At 46.0% G+C, this 17,018-nt stretch overlaps 1 protein-coding gene across 3 annotated transcripts; it reads left to right on the forward strand.

Annotated features, from left to right (window-relative positions):
• Positions 1-38: 38 nt before the first annotated feature.
• gpsm2 (G protein signaling modulator 2) lies at positions 39-16,964 on the forward strand. Of its 3 annotated transcripts, none has more exons than XM_079648084.1 (15): positions 39-250; positions 1,161-1,199; positions 5,745-5,966; positions 6,041-6,176; positions 6,520-6,659; positions 6,750-6,873; positions 7,028-7,143; positions 13,488-13,643; positions 13,897-14,005; positions 14,139-14,268; positions 14,360-14,436; positions 15,022-15,210; positions 15,340-15,499; positions 15,927-16,117; positions 16,223-16,964. In XM_079648084.1, exons 3-15 carry the CDS (start codon positions 5,746-5,748, stop codon positions 16,400-16,402), a joined length of 1,929 nt encoding a protein of 642 aa, XP_079504210.1. In that variant the 5' UTR covers positions 39-250; positions 1,161-1,199; position 5,745; the 3' UTR covers positions 16,403-16,964. The 3 variants fall into 3 exon arrangements, with proteins under 3 accessions (XP_079504210.1, XP_079504211.1, XP_079504209.1); XM_079648085.1 differs by lacking the exon at positions 39-250 and adding an exon at positions 3,081-3,422 and having other exon boundaries at positions 1,167-1,199; XM_079648083.1 differs by lacking the exons at positions 39-250; positions 1,161-1,199 and adding an exon at positions 3,230-3,422 and having other exon boundaries at positions 15,028-15,210.
• The last annotated feature ends 54 nt before the right edge of the window (positions 16,965-17,018 follow it).

Raw genomic sequence — 17,018 nt, forward strand, 5'->3', positions numbered from 1 at the left:
TGTCGCCCACTGATTGGCTACTCTGCGAAAACAGTACAGCCACAAGGCTTTTCTTCTTTCTCGCCCGAAGTTAAATCGGAGTTTTACAAAAGTTAAAGGACAATGTAGTGTAAGGCTAACTATAGTACAGTTTGAAACTAAATAACAGACGTCTGCGTTTAAAAAAAAATCGACCCTATGTTTTTATTCTTGTGAGAAAGTAAAGAAAAAAAGAGGATAATTCACCATTGTTCGAACTGGATCGTCTAACGTAAGTTGAGCAGCTAACATGCTAGCTTGCGAATCTCTAGCTGATGTGATAGTGTAACTAAAGAGGGGTGAATTCACTGCCCAATGTTGAGTCTTTGAGCCGGTGTTAAATTTAAGACAAAATATAGTCCATCAAGATCGTGTTTTATCACAATCCTCCCTTCAAACCCTCTTATTGATGAGTAACGCTAAAAAAAACATGTCTGTAGAAGCTCATACTGACAGTTATTTGTCCTGTAAAAATAATCATTACGGAATTCGGATAAGCAATAATTTTACTGTTTCTTTGCTGCCAGATTATATCTAAAAGAATCATAAACATATATTGTATTTTAAACCTGACTCAATGCATATTGCAAACTGTTTAACTGCATTTGTGTTGCATAATTTTGTCCACGTTCATTCATATGTCATGTCACATTAAACTATTATATCTTATGCCAGTTTAGTAATGCACACTTTTTACACAAATACACACTTCACCCAGTATTTACCCAGTATTTGGCATATGTACAATCAGTTGCCAGTTTATAATGTAAACTTAACTAAAACGAAAGCAACAGCCCTGCGAGGAATATATGTATTTTTTTTGGTTGAAAAACAAAGGTGTTGATTTAAAAATGGATGGTTATTTTGGAGGCTGTAGTTTGAGAGTCTGTTGAAATATGTTTGCCTTATTGTGAGTTGGGTTTCTAATATTTAGCCTTCCCTCATTGAGTTATTATGTATACCATGTTCATGTATCCCAAAAACAGGAAACTGAGGGTGTAAATCTCCACTTATTTAGTGTGATTTCAATGTATCATAGTGTCCATAATCATGTAGGCAAAATACTCTCAATATACTTTGTTCTGCAACACCACTATATTTAGGTGTACAGTTATTCATGGTCACAACACTTTTCCTTGCAGGCTTCCCAGATTTCCTGTTCCTGTGTGGAAGACTTACCGGTCAGTATCCCAGTACTTATGTTGCTGTTTCATTGTTTTGGTGCTGGCTCATGGTGTAATGCTGAAAGGGGTTTCCATATTTAGATTGGGCTGTATGTGTCAGTAGTCATTTTGGTGCATCAATGGCCTGTAAGCACAATACAAATAGGTCCTATCTGCTGTGTGTATTTAAGATGAAATAATGTCCTCTTTGGGACTCAAGAGTCAGTCAACAACCTCTTGTGTCCTTTGATGTTCCTTTTAGTCACGGACCTTTTTCTTCCTGTTACACACACTTGTTCATGCTTACTTTAATTGTAGTTTGGCAGGTCTCTTTAAAACACACCCAGTTGGCATACAATAGCAGAAAAGGCTGCACGAACACTGGCACACATCAATAGGTGATTATAATAATGTCTAAGAACCTGTAGTGCACACACTAACAAAGCATAGTTTGTATTATAACTTTTCACATTCACACACCAGCAGGAAGAACAGGCTAGACAAGAGATGATCATTTTGTGTAGCTTTTTAATGTCAGACAATTCCATATATATGTGCTATGAATTGCCAGAGGCTGTTTTGTTTAGTTAATGCATCGTTAAGATACAAGCCTCCTCTTTGAATATCAGCATTCAGCAGCCACAACACTACTCTTATATTCACAGTTGTTTGTTCTTCACAAACAAGGCTTATCTATGTATCTTCATCAAGCTAACCCTTGTAAAAAGACCCCTCAGTTCTAGCTTTAGTGTTGAATTACCACCGCCACTCACACTGTGTGGAGCCTTTTCATGAAGCGGAATTTACCAGAACAACAAGAGATTCTGACATCAGCAAGGCATGATTAAGTTCTGCAATTTGTCAAAACAGTTTTTGTTTTGGTTTTGTTTGCCATCTGTTTTTAAGATGTTTCTCTTCTTTCAGTATGAACTCAGTGCTGATTTAATACAGAAAACTGCAAACTAAGCATGTTTCAGATCAAAGGTCCTAATCAAAAGTACTTTATTAACACCGGCCTCCTTTTATGTACAGTCAGTAGGACTAGGCCTGGATTAGTCACAGTACATTACATTTTTTACTTTGAAGTAATATTACAATAAGGCAATTCAGTAATGCATTAAGTTACCTATGTGGTGCGGGACAGGTTGAGTTGCTAGAAAATCAGCACAGTGCTGGTCACATATCGTATGACTAAATAAAGAACCTTGAACCTTCATATACAGAGCCAAAACTATCAAATGCAATGCCATGTGCCGGTGCCATGTGTTTTAACAGTCTCTGGAAGGTTTTCAAATAAACACACTGCTATTTTTGTCATGTCTTAGTTGTGTTTTAACTGTTATTTAGCATAAAGAATTAACCCAGTTTGCTCAAAACTGGTCTGCCTTGGTTGAATGTGGGGGACAAATGGGTGTGGCTAATATGACCTCATGGAGAAATGAGGTAATGATTAGCTCTGGTCTTTGCTTGGGTCTATCTTATCCATGTAGCTTGCTTATCACTGTCTTTTCCTTTGGTGGAAGTTGCATACGCACAGTAGGGTCTTCTGTTTCCCCATTTTTCCGAGTTTCAATTTGAATTGAATCACCATTTTCTTGATGAATCAAGCAGGTTGCTTTTCTTTTCTGCCTCTTGATTGCATTTACACACTCATATCATATGTTTCTGCCATCTCTGCCTGCATAGATTACATTCTGTGGAGTTCATTGCTTTCTCAGCAACTTTAGAACACACACATCTCCAAGCCTGGATGAATTGAGTCACAGCAGCGTGTTGACCACCATGCTCCCTCACTTTCTGCCTGCCCTGCTTCTGGACGCTGCTGTTTGGTTGGCGTTGCCATGGCACCGTTTGACCAGAAAGAGGCTTCACATACAGCATCTTGTGTTCTCTTCACAGAGGGCCGCTGAGGTGCAGTGACGCAAAAACACACAGTAGGCGAACGCAGCTGAATGGACTGGCGCTCAGGACTCTGACACTCAGAGGGGTCTCCTCCCCCTGTCCACACTCAGCAGAGGGACGCTCAGACCTGACCGTATTCCGTGACCTTTTGTCTGGTTTGCCTAATCCTATTCAACCAAAGACTTTTTATTTTATTTTGGTGGATCTTGGTTTTAAACAAAACCATTTTTTTCCTGTAACAAAACTGGGATTTCCCCTCATATTATGCACATCAATGGATACCAGTGGCTCAGTGGTTAGCATGGGATCTGAGGAGCAGTCCTTTCATGTCCGCTACAGGTAGGAGTCTCTCGCATCTCAACTAAAGTATGGTTGTAGAGTAGATTTCCTGTCTCTTTTTTCTTTACATTTTACTTTCTCTTGTTCGTTTTAGAAGGGACTGTGAGTTAAATGATTAGATGTAATTAGAGAAGAAAAATATCTTTATAATTGTCATTATTTAAACCCTTGTTACATACAATGTGTCAGGTTACATATACGGTAGTTATTTATGTTTGACCTTGTTTAGGAAGAGATGGGTGTGTATTATAAAAAAAAGAATTGCAGCCCAAATGATAGAGTTGGAAGGTACTGTAATGTCAGAGCTTTCTGTGGGATTGTTGACTAAGGGCAGGCCAGTTTCCCCAAACAGGCGTAAGCCAGCTGTCCCTATATACACAGGTAAAGAGCTCTGCAGCAGGTGTGTCCTGCTCCCGCATGCTTCAATATTTAATAAGCCTTGAAAAATTCATCATTGCTTGCTTTGTTTTTCACCACACGTGTGTCACATTTATTTGGATAGAGTAGGTGTCTGCTTGGTGGGAGGATATGTTTTCCCAATGGAAACTACTCTGGATTGTTATGGATAATTACTTGATTCCATTAAACTTCCCAACAGAGTCTGCCTCCACCTGACACGTCTAATAAATCTACTTAACACTCACCAGCGACATAATCTGCCGGGTACGCACTACAGCCATTATCTCAGGTGACCCGCTCAGCAGAGAGCGCTTTACAGACAAGCAGATTAGCTGAGAAAATGCTGATGGGAGCAGTTTCCATGCTGCCATGCATTGAAGGTAAATACTCTTGACGGCATCACACGCGTTTCCTTGAAAGTTTTCCAATGCGTGAGTGATGCTAAAATAGCTCTATGATGTCAGATGACTTTTTTTAAAGACTTAAATGAACATCGAGCTGAATCTTGACGACCTCTTTGAGTACAGAGAACAAGTTGTTTTGCTCTCTCCATGCTTCACACAAAAAGAAGGAGCTGCAATCTTAAAGTTTTTCTTTTGGAGACTTTTAGATGCCTATCAAAAGCTGCATGCGCTGTTGTTGTTGTTGTCGTAGGACCCGAAAAGCCAGCAGGTAGGCTAGTATTTTAGTGTTTGAAACTTATGTTGTTAACTTGACTTATTCATAACGCCATCTTTCGCTTTGTTCACCAATTATAGCCTGAATGATGAAACAAGCTACTTTCTTTGGTGTTTTATTTTTTATTTTAATAGCACACCATAGATACTGCTTCACATGACAAATCCACTGTTAGATTGTGTCTTGCGGTTGGTTTTTCTGGCTCGGTTTTGGGAAGTTTTCAGACAAAACCTTGGGTGGGTACTCAAGGAAACGTGAGATAAACAATCTCAATAAAGTGAGAACTTGACTTTGGAGCCTATCACTTCCCATACATACAGTTTCCTGAAAAACTAAAGTCGGCAGGCTAAAATGTTTTGCTTTGTTCTCATATGCCGCCTGTTCTAAAAATAGATAAGTCCCAAACAATTGTCATAAGTCTCTTTCATCTGTGCCTAACCTCATTTGTTACTCAATAAGCCTAGCTGTTTAAGTGGTCCCCTCTGTCTAACCCTTCTTTCTTTATATTGATTTTGTAACTACAACCTGGAAAAGTAATAGTAGTAGTAGTAGTAGTAGTTAGTAGCACTAACTACAAAAGTCACTAAACAAGAGAGAAAGTTCCCAAGTTAGCAACACTGACAATCCATCCCCTCTACAGCCACAACCCATAATTATCTTTATGGGAATAAACATATAATCAGCGCAAATAATGAAGATGACAACTGTTAGTAGTCACAGCTGTAAAGCTGTAAACAGCTTTTTGAAGATTCAGGAGAGGGCAGAGACAGTGCACGCAGGTAGTTGGACAGACTTGTTTTAGGAAATATGTTAGAAAATGTTTCTTAATTTAATTAACAACCAAAGCTTCAAACTATTTCTAATTGAGGACAAAAGTTAATAATAGGAAAATGGTGAACATCAATATGCTTTCACAATCCGACCTGCTCTTAGTTTCACTGGCTGTCAAAGGAACCCGCTTCACTTTCTGAGGCCTGTCCAAAGAATGTGAGATCTACCAAACAGTAACAAACAGACTCCAGGCCGAGCCATTGTTCTCGGTAGTTGGAAGGAAGTAGATAAAAGCTTGTTTTTTTCGCTCTGTTCCCTGCTGGCAAGTGGAGTTCATTCAGTTGGCTGTAGAGTTCAGCCAGAGAAGATCTACTTTCCAACAAGCTTTTCATTATTGGGCCTTTATCATTGTCTTTGGATTCTTCAGTGCTGCTCAGATAGTAGCCAGACTGACTCTGCTCCTCTCTGCTGTAGGATGGAGGTGTCCTGTCTGGAGCTGGCGTTGGAGGGTGAGCGGCTCTGTAAGGTGGGCGACTACAGGGCAGGGGTCTCCTTCTTCGAAGCGGCCATCCAGGTGGGCACAGAGGACCTGCAGGTACTCAGCGCCATCTACAGCCAGCTGGGCAATGCCTACTTCCACCTGCATGACCACGCCAAGGCCCTGGAGTTCCACCGGCATGACCTCACCCTGACCAGGTTAGACCCTCACAAGAACCCCACAGCAGCTCATCACGATATGTTCTATCTCTAACATGATTTGTGTTGAATAGGACCATTGGTGACCTGCTTGGAGAAGCCAAAGCCAGCGGAAACCTTGGTAACACATTGAAAGTGTTGGGGCGGTTTGACGAGGCTGTGGTTTGCTGTCAGAGGCACTTGGACATAGCCAGAGACATCAATGATAAGGTGGGTCAGCAGGATGTTTAAAGGTCACCTATTATGCAAAATGCACTTAAAAAAACAAAACAGAAATACCCCTTTGTGTTAAGAGATTCGGAAAGTTTCAATAAAAAACTCTCTCTTGTTGTCCTGATTAATTTATAAAAACCTGTCTGAAAATGTGCTGTTTGCTATTTCGAGCCAAACACTTCAGAGACATGTTTTGTATATATCTGAGACCTATAATATGTTGTTATAACCTTTAAGCCAATAAGAGATGATCTATATGCAGTGAAATATTCTGTAGTGTATCGGCGTTCAGACCACACTTACCTTCCACGCTGACATGTTTTCCCTTGATTTGTTTTAGGTGGGTCAGGCGCGAGCTCTGTATAACTTTGGGAATGTTTACCATGCCAAAGGCAAAAGTATCTGTTGGAGTGGAGCGGAGCCGGGAGACTTCCCAGAGGAGGTGATGGAGGCCCTGGGGAAGGCTGCCGAGTATTACGAGTAAGTGATTGTACTGGTGATGTTTGAATTCTACAATGTCTTCCTGCTTTTATCCATTCATATTTTATCTGACTGTTTGTGTATTTTCAGGGCAAACTTGGCTATAGTGAAGGAGCTTGGGGATCGCGCTGCTCAGGGTCGAACCTATGGTAACCTCGGCAACACGTACTACTTGTTGGGAAGCTTTCGCCAAGCGGTTGCTTCTCACGAACAGGTGGGGTATAACACTAAAACCACTTTGCTATCAAAGCATATTGGCACAGTCTTTACACTACATTGAAAAGCAAACCTACTCCTGCAATGAAAGTTATTCTAATAGATATAATAATTATATTTCTGTGGCTCTTCTGTTCTCTTTCTCTTAACAGCGGTTGCGCATAGCTAAGGAGTTTGGCGACCGCTCTGCAGAGAGACGGGCGTACTGCAACCTGGGGAACGCCTACATCTTTTTGGGAGAATTTGAAGTGGCAGCTGAACATTACAAGTAAGCCACAGCCTACATATTCATATCAATTTTTTTAAATGTTCTGTATAACAAGCCATGCATGCATACATGTTTTTGCACGCAGTTCCCAAGAACTGTTATACTTTACTCGACAGACAAGATCCTTTACATATGTTGGCTGAATAGATTTCTTGGTTGAAACTACAGTAGTCTTGGTTGAACCAGAAGGGTTCACTGAACAAACACTCCACTTAAAGGTCACATGTCATGCTTTTCCGGTTATTACCCGTCCCCTCTTGTGTTATGAAGGTTTTTCTTCATGTAAACGGTGTGCAGTCAAAACCCTCAAAGTACACCCTGTAGCGAGTAAAACTCTAAAACAGAAAATACCTCCCCAAAACGCCTCGTTGGTGAAACGTCACCATGACGTCATCAACCATTTGATTCTTCCGGGTACGTGCTTTCATAAGCACGTACCCGGAATAATCAAATGGTTCGGAACTAAATGGGCCAATCCGTGGAGCCGTTACGTTACGTCCGCGGAGCCGTTACGTTAAGCCCCCGCTGATTGGTCCAAATTGACCAATCCACACACACACTCAGTGCAGGCAGCCCTGCTGATTTCTGCTCCCTGCTGCAGGCTGATAACAGACAGTTGGGATTGGGATTGTGATCGCGCGAAATTCTCTCTGCAGACCCATTCTCACAGCGTTTATCAACCTATAAACCTTTTTCTTTCTCAATATCAAGCCACGCTTATTGTTTTTATTTCGGCTGTGACTTTGTGTGTGTTCAGGTTGAGTTTGGCTGTGTATCGCTAAACAAGGAAATCACGGAGGGGGGGGGAGCTGCAGCGAGCCGTTTAGTGGAGGAAGTGAATACTGCTGAATACACATACTTTACAGAGATGCTGTATGCGAAACCAATGTGAGTTTGGGAAATTGCACAGTATTTTTCTATTTTAGTATACCTCAACTATGGAATTATGATCAGTGGAAATGGCCATGACATGTGACCTTGAACATTTCCCTCTCTTTCTACATTCTACAAACAAGATACAGATGTGGGGTGTGGGGTTACAAGTCTCTGTTGAAAGACCACTTTGCGAAGTGTGTTACACCATAAAGCAGGGGTCACCAACCTTTTTTAGGGTGAGGGCTACTTTCACAAAATAATACAATTCGGGGGCTACTTTTCCTCCTCTATTTTTTGTTTTTTGCAGTGTATATATTTAGCACATTTTAACATTATTATATGCTTACCTTTAACCTTTGTGTGCTGTTTGGGTCTGTGGGACCTGTTTTCAGTGTTTATTAAAATAACATGTATTCAATTTAATTATTTTAACCTGCTTTATTTGGGGGTGGACCTTACCTCCCCTAGGGGGGACCTCACATACTCTAGGGGGCACCCCCGGGAAGATGTTTTTTTAAATGTTGAAGTTACATGCATCAATCTGGTGCACTTTGAGCACAACATGAATTTATGGATACAGCTCTCAACACTCATGAAAGGGAGCTGTATACTTTTCAATAATCCAAACATCTTTAGAATATGATCACAACCAATAAAAAATCATTTAAACTTGTTTATTCTAATCTTATGTTACCTTTAGTTAGCATTCTTTCTTTTTATTCATGCATATTTTACTAATCACTCATTTTAAACTTTTTAGTTTTTTTTACTGTCCTATAGTGAAGAAACACACTCCTCAATGTCAGTTTCGGTAATTTATTGACAAGGGTGACGACACCCTGAAACAGATTAATGCAGCAAGATAAGCTGACAAAGTATTACCTCCATGCATGTCATCAACACAAATATATACCACGACAGAGTATAGTAGTATAATAGTATAATATATATATATATATAGCATAATAAATAGTATAATATAATAGTGGAAACAGTCTTACATGAATGAGTGGACGAACGTCTCAACTCGAGGCGGAGTGAATGAACAATGTTTGAACTAAAATGGCCGCTCGGCACTACCGGGTCAGAGCACGGCATAACCGGGCAGCGACAGCAGTGACTCTGCCCTCTAGTGGCCGGCGATAAACTCTTCATCCCCCCCAGACCGGAAAGCTATGGGCCGGAATAGGTTAACGGTCTAAATCCCGTATCCAGCTGCCGGACTCGGGCTCGTAACGTGCAGGCAGCCTCCTCACGCGGCCCGGCCGAGCAGGCTGGGGCAGCGTCGGCGGCGACTGCGGCACCGGGAGCGGTGCGCCTAGGAAGGCACCCGAAGGAACAGTGAGGTCAGAGGACACCTCATCAGCAGGCGTCGGTGGGGAAGCGCCCATAGCCGAGTCGCGGGGTCCAACAGCCGGCCGCTGAGCAATCCCCTGCGGCGTCGCCTAGCCCGGGTGGATAGGTGGGGGCTGGTGTCCCAGGGCAGCGGGCGGCGGCGATGGCGCAGCCGACTGCTCACTGGTGCAGGGTGTGGCCGGCGTGTAGGCACGGAGGAACCGCCGGTCGCGCAGTGTCAGACGTCCCGAACCGTCAACCCTGACCCGATACTGGTCGTGGCCCGGCGACTCCACCAGAATCTCTGACCTGTACCATTTGTGGGGGCTCGGGCCTTGCTGGTTCTGGAGGAATGCCCTTTCGCCGAGTGCCAAAGGGCGGAGCGGCCTCGAGTGAGTCCCTACAGACTCGGTGGTACGGGACATACGGGTCCGAAGGGCGTCCTCCTTCGCCGCCCATGCCTCTCGCCATAGCAGGCGGATATGCGGATTCGAGAACTTCTCGAGGCGGTTCACGAAGGGGGCGGCCAAAGATGATCTGTGCTGGTGAGAGGTCGCAGTCGGGGTCAGGCGCGTTACGCAACTGCAGCATAGCGCGCAGGAAGCGGTCCTGATCAAGGCTGCCCGACGGGCCGGTGTTGGACATCAGGAGGCGCTTAACCGCAACTTCCGCCCTCCCATTCGACTGCGGAAAGCTAACGGAAGACACACGGTGTCTGACGTGCCATAAGCGGAGGAAGTCCTTGGTGTGGCTCGCCTTGAATTCCGGGCCACCGTCGCTCGAGAGCTCCTCCGGTACGCCGAAGGTGGCGAAGAACGACCGGAGGTGTTGGACCAGGCCAGCTGTGCCCGCCAGGGCAGTACCCGCCGTAGAGCTCAGGACCTCTACCCAGCCCGAGAGCCGATCCCCGACAACTAGGTAGTGGCGGCCCCCATAGTCGAAGAAGTCAGCAAAAGCCGCCTCGAATGGCGTGGACGGGGGTGAGGATGGCCGGGGGGGTGTAGCCGCCTGTGACCGGGCATTTCGGTTGCAGTCTACACACCCGTCCCTGGTGTCCTGAATGTCCCCGTACATCCCGGGCCAGTAAACTATGGCTCGGGCATGCTGCCCCATAGCTGAGGTCCCCTGGTGAGCGGCATGGAGATGCCGAAGGATTCTCACACGGAGGGACGGGGGGACCACGACGCGGTCCCGATAGAGCAGGACGCCGTCCTGTGCGTAGACGGACTCACAGACAGATGACAGACTCGCCAGGGCAGGGTCGTTAACGTCAATCCCACCCTCCTGCTCGATGAGTTGGAGGAGGTGGCCGAGGCATCCATCAGCCGCTGTCTCCCGTGTGAGGAGGGGCCAAGAGACGGCTCCGAGCTCCCGTGCGTCGTCGCGGATGGAGGCCATGAGTGCTGACTCCACGGCGTCAGGCCCGCTCGGCAGCCCCAATGAGAGGCCGTTCGCTGAGCCCGAGGCCAGGCAGATGCACAATGTCGAAGCGCCATGGGAGGGTGCGCTGCTTGAGTTTAAACAGACACGAGTTTGTGATCTCATCCAGCGTACGGTCGCCAAAGATCTTCACCAACGGCTTATGGTCGGTGACCACGACGAGGTTGTCCGAACCCTGCGTGAAGTACCGCGTCTGTTCCAGACCCCAGGCCACAGCTAGGGCCTCTCCCTCGACGGCCGCATAGCGCTGCTCCGCAGGGGACAGGAATGCGAACCCGCGAGGGTGATCCTCCACCCTCCTGGACAGCACTCCGGTATGCCCGAGGCAAAGTGACAATGTTGCTGGAGCAGGAAGTAGCCAATGCCACGCATGGACCAGTCAGGTCGGAGGCAGGTACGCTTCTGCATGTTGTAGATCTCCACGACCTCGCGGATGGCCTCCATTATGGCTTGCTTGGACGTCTGGAAGGCCTCCTCCAGAACAGGGAACCATAGGAACACACAGCGTGGGCTGAGGAATGGCTTAAATGGAGCCATCGTGTCGCGCAACTGGGCGTAGTTAGCCACCTGGTTCACAAGGCCGAACCAACTCCTGATGTCCGTCATGGAGCCTGGGGTGGGGAAGTCCCGGATGGCGTCCAAGTATTTGGGGAGCGGTTCGATGGTAGATTCCGACACCCTGAAGCCAGCAAAGTCGACGCACCTCTCCGCGAACTGAAGCTTGTCCGGATTCAACACGATGCCCGAACGGCCGACACGCGTCAGAAAGTCGATGGTCCTCCACCAGTGTTGCTCCAGGTCGGTGTCATAGTGGATGGTGCCATCCACACAACGTTCCTTGCGTTCATAGTCCGAGAGGACGGCGTCAAACCGACGGTTGTGGCCATCCCCTGACGACAGGAAACCCTGTGGTGCCCTGGTGTAGCGCCAATGGCCGAAGGGTGTGATGAAGGTAGTGAGGTGGTGATCCGACTCACGCAGGGGGACACTGGTAGCCGTTCCAGGCGTCCGCGACGGTCTTCCAGGTGCCCTTCGGGACGCGGCGTGCAAGGTGGAACGGGGACTCAGTGGCGAAGGTCTCGCGTTGGCAGAACTTGTTGAGGGGGGAGAGGTCCACGGTCCTGCGGGGGGAACCGTCGTGCTTCCGAGTGACTACCATACGATGGCACCACGCCACCGGCTCGCCGTATGGCACGCGTTCAATGACCCCAAGGGCTTCGTCCCGCAGGAGGTCATCGTGGACCCTCCGTTGCCAGTGTAGAGGCACTGTGGCCGCTGTGGCATGCCTTAGGCGTAGCTGCGGGGTCCACGTGCATCTCGATAGGTGGCCCCTCCATGCATGGTAGTGCCCGACGGCACTACCGGGTCAGAGCACGGCATAACCGGGCAGCGACAGCAGTGACGCTGCCCTCTAGTGGCCGGTGATGAACTCTTCATATAGTACACATTGGATATATATATATTAAATAGATAAAAGTGTGGTCTCCCTCGTTCTCTCTCTCTCCCTCTGTCTCGCTCGCTCACAGAGGCTGTGTGCTCCTCCGTGGCGATGACGGCTTGCGTTAAAAAATAATAAGAAACATGTTTGTAAAGTGGGGGGACACAAACGGGACATGTCCCCCCTGTCCCAAGTGGAAATTACACCATGCGTGTGTGTGCGTCAAGTGCAATAAATATATATGCAAGTTGCAACACACACACAGTAAAGCTCTGCCCCTCATGTGCTGTATAGGCTGGCATGACTAGGCTGTGTTCAATGGGGCTGATGTGTTGTAGATTCTGCCAGAAGGAAAATCAGGGTCAAACTCCTTATGAAGTGTGCGGTGAGCTGCCGCTCCACATTGCTTTTCTTCCAGACTGCAACGCTGGTCCCGCAAATCAAGCAAGAACGTGATTGGTCGATATTCATTGTGGGGTGGGGGGAGGAGGGGTGTTAGATATAGAGTTGTAGTAAGTAGATAGAGTTCGCTATTATTGGGGTTTCGTTTATGCATAGGGTAGATTCTTTTGATTACATTTCCTTTTTTGTTTTGTGTATTTTTTACATTTTGGATTTGCTTGGTGAGCTATTGTTAGAACATGCCCGGCGGGCGACTCATGTTGGCTACTCCTGCCATAAAGCATAAAGATGGCTTTTTTTTATACCATTTTTTTTTTACTGTAAAAAAAATCTCACTATCTTATATTAAAAAGGAAACCATTCCTCTGTGAATTACAGTACATGATATGTGGTTCCCAGAGTTTGTAAAAAGCCAGAGGCGAGATTAAGGCCCCGTCCACACGGAGACAGAACGTGTGTTATCCGCTATAGTTCTTTATCGTAAAAGAACCGCGGAAACGGAGCCCTCAAACGATAACGCATCCCAAAGTGGGAAGGTCTGGTAACGTAACGCTTGCGGCACCGTGTGTACGCCCTAAACGATCATAGCCCCGCCTCTCCCCACATCTCCTGCTCACCCCCGCGTCATTGCTGATGCGTTTCACCAACAACAACAACAACAACAACAACGGCGGATCACAGGGTTGCTTTCGTGCTCCAGACGCTAATGACCATGCTACAGATGTTAGTGCAACATCTACAGCTCCTCTACCACAACCATCAGAAAGAAGTGGACATTTTCGTTTTAGTCTCCGTGTGGACAGGGCCTGTCAGCAGCATTTTGAACCAGCTCGTGTGTGTGTGTGTTTGTCAGGAGGACACTGCAGCTGGCGAGGCAGCTGAAGGATCGAGCAGTGGAGGCGCAGGCCTGCTACAGTCTGGGCAACACCTACACACTTCTCCAGGATTATGAGAGAGCCATAGACTACCACCTCAAACACCTCATCATAGCCCAGGACCTCAATGACAGGTACACACACACACATACACACACACACACACACACACACACACACACACACACACACACACACACACACACACACACACACACACACACACACACACACACACACACACACACACACACACACACACACACACACACACACACACACACACACACACACACACACATTTACTAACGCAATAATTCCCCTCAAAACTATATGGCCAAATTCGCTTACCCTGTACGTGTATTTAAATGTGTTTTTTGTGTGTAGGATTGGGGAGGGCCGTGCTTGCTGGAGTCTGGGAAATGCTTACACTGCACTGGGGAACCATGACCAAGCTATGCATTTTGCTGAGAAACACCTGGAGATCTGCAAAGAGGTACATAATGTTAATGAAAGCAGCGTAAAATATCCTTAATCTTAGCTTAGAGTTTTACTTTGGATTCTTAACAAATCGGGTAAGAACCCTTCAGCAGTCACATTCCCCATGTGTGTGTTGGTTGTCTTTTTAGACTGGAGACAGGACGGGGGAGCTGACGGCTCGTATGAACGTGTCTGACCTCCAGATGGTTCTGGGTCTGAGTTACAGCACGAATAACTCCACTATCTCAGAGAACAAGGAGATAGACTACAGCCTGCATGGTGAGATATATGTTATATGGTTTTTTTTTAACAATGAGATTGTGTCACTCACTACTGTTTTATAGTGTTGTAATTGTTGTATGTGTTTTAGGAGCGAGACCCAGGATGGGCAGAAGACACAGCATGGAGAACCTGGAGCTGATGAAACTCACTCCAGACAAGATGAATGTAAGAACTCCTCCTGTTACAACACACACACACACACACACACACACACACACACACACACACACACACACACACACACACACACACACACACACACACACACACACACACACACACACACACACACACACACACACACACACACACACACACACACACACACACAAAAATAACCCCAGCAATAACAAGTTATCTCCATTAGCTCCCCTCTCATCTTTTGTTTTCTATCACACACACACACACACACACACACACACACACACACACACACACACACACACACACACACACACACACACACACACACACACACACACACACACACACACACACACACACACACACACACACACACACACACACACACACACACACCTCATTTGATTCTCTTGTCTTATTCATGCTTTGCCACTAAGACAAGATATATCTCAAGTTTGACCAGGTGATTGGATCCATTATCATCTCCAAGCCTATTGGAGATGATAAAGGATCTATTGGATACCCTATTGGATATTCTCTAAGTCTATTGTCTTACCCAAAATCCCCCCCTGCATTGTGGTAATAATCCATTCCTGTGTGTTGAAGGGACAGAAGTGGAACAGTGACATCCTGACCAAACAGTCCAAACCCTCCATAACGAAGGGCTCCTCCAAGCTGTTCTTCGTCAACCGTCTGCGTGGGAAGAAGTTCAAGTCTGGTGGCTCCAGTAAGGTCCTGCAGGACACCAGCAACACCCTGGACAGCAGCCAGACCCCCGCACAGGGGCCACAGAAGGTACAGAGCAGTGTGTACTCAGCTGATAACCACACAAATGCCTAGATCTCAGTCAGTATCCCACAGCTGTCATCAGAAGGCCGGTTCCCTTCAGCTGTGTTTCATGTTCCTGTTTCTGCGCTCCATCAGAGACTCAGTCCTGACATGCTGGGAGACGAGGGCTTCTTCGACCTGCTGAGCCGTTTCCAGAGCAACCGCATGGATGACCAACGCTGTTCAATCCAGGATAAGGGCAGCCGGTTATCGCTAAGCAGCGGCCCAGAGTTGCCTCCCACAGTCATCAGGAAATGTGAGTCCATGCATCCACACTCAATAGTAATGGTGTAAGAAAATATCAAGAGTATCTTCTGTTGGTTATGTATTCCTTTTTTAATAAGTAGTTTACTCCGTCAATACTTTATTTAATTTGTAAATACATGAGCCTTATAAAAGTATGTTTTTATGGGATAATCAGTGTTATGGCGATAAATGCAAATGCAGATCCCACTGTTCGGATTCAACCTATTTTGCTCTGATTTTTGGTGTGTTACGTTTTAAGAACTGCAATATATAGCGACTGACTTACAGTATCACAGTATGTTGATTAGTAACTCCTCTGTAACACGTATCAAACCTGCAGATTCTTGCCTCACTTTTGACTTAAAAATCATCTGATTGCTGAAACGCGTCTCCCTTTTTATCTATTGTCATTTCAAAATGTCTCTCCCACTCTGCAGCTGTATCAGAGTCCGCCAACGTCTCAGGCGCACAGGGCCGGCGGTTAGAGGGGCCGTCAGCTGCGGGGGGGAGCCTGCCCGGCCTCAGGCTCCATCACAACAGCAACCAGGCGGTGCTCACCCACCTGATGGCCAACGCTGACAACGCCGAGCCTGACGACGACTTCTTCGATATGCTCGTCAAGTGCCAGGTACCTGATCTGACCAAATATACAGCTACAGTTTTGTTTTTACTGTACATTGAACAGAAAATAAATGATAATGTGCTTCCAAAACGCTCTTTTCCGTGCTACCAGGGGTCCCGTTTGGATGACCAGCGCTGTACCGCTCCCCCTCCTCCAATCAGAGGTCCGACTGTACCTGACGAGGACTTCTTCAGCCTCATCATGCGCTCTCAGGCCAAACGGATGGACGAGCAGCGAGTCGCCCTCCCGTCTGCAGCGAATACTACAGCCAGGCCGAGCACCAACTCCTAAACCCAGGGGGTGGGGGGGGGGTCTCTGTCTGTTTTCATCTCATGAAGGTGTGGACAGCATTATGAAAGACCAGCAGGTGGTCCCTCACAAGTAGCCTTATATCTTCAGTCCTTTTGGACAAAACAAAGCACTGTCAGGATTCTATTTAGTACAAAGTATGTAAAGAAAGGACTCGTTTCGCACTCTCCGTAGCATCAGGGACAAAAGTGTTGTTTTTTTATCCTTTTGTACAAATTTCATTTCACCCTATGTGTATTTTTAAATGCACTTCTACAGTTGTGTCTGTATTTATTGTACTTTTATGATTGTTATGATTTTTTTGTTAACTGCCGTCCTACCACCATGAAAAAATGTGGTTTTCTCAAAGTGGTGTCTGAGTCAGGGAGGAGCAGCACTTTCCATGTATTTTGTTTTTTTTAAAAGGGAGGCCTAAAAGTTACCACGGTCAGAATAATAAAATAGTATTTTTAAGCAAATTGTATTATAAAATAATGAATTGAACCCCTGTACAGCCCTTTGTTTGTTTGTACTTGGCCAGAGGAATAAAGCCTCTTCCATGTAGGCATCTTGTTTTGACTTTTCTTTTAATGAACTGTTTATTTCCACTAAACACAGA

This window comes from Notothenia rossii (assembly GCF_949606895.1).
Source record: "Notothenia rossii genome assembly, chromosome: 9".
In the NCBI taxonomy this organism is placed as follows: Eukaryota; Metazoa; Chordata; class Actinopteri; order Perciformes; family Nototheniidae; genus Notothenia; species Notothenia rossii.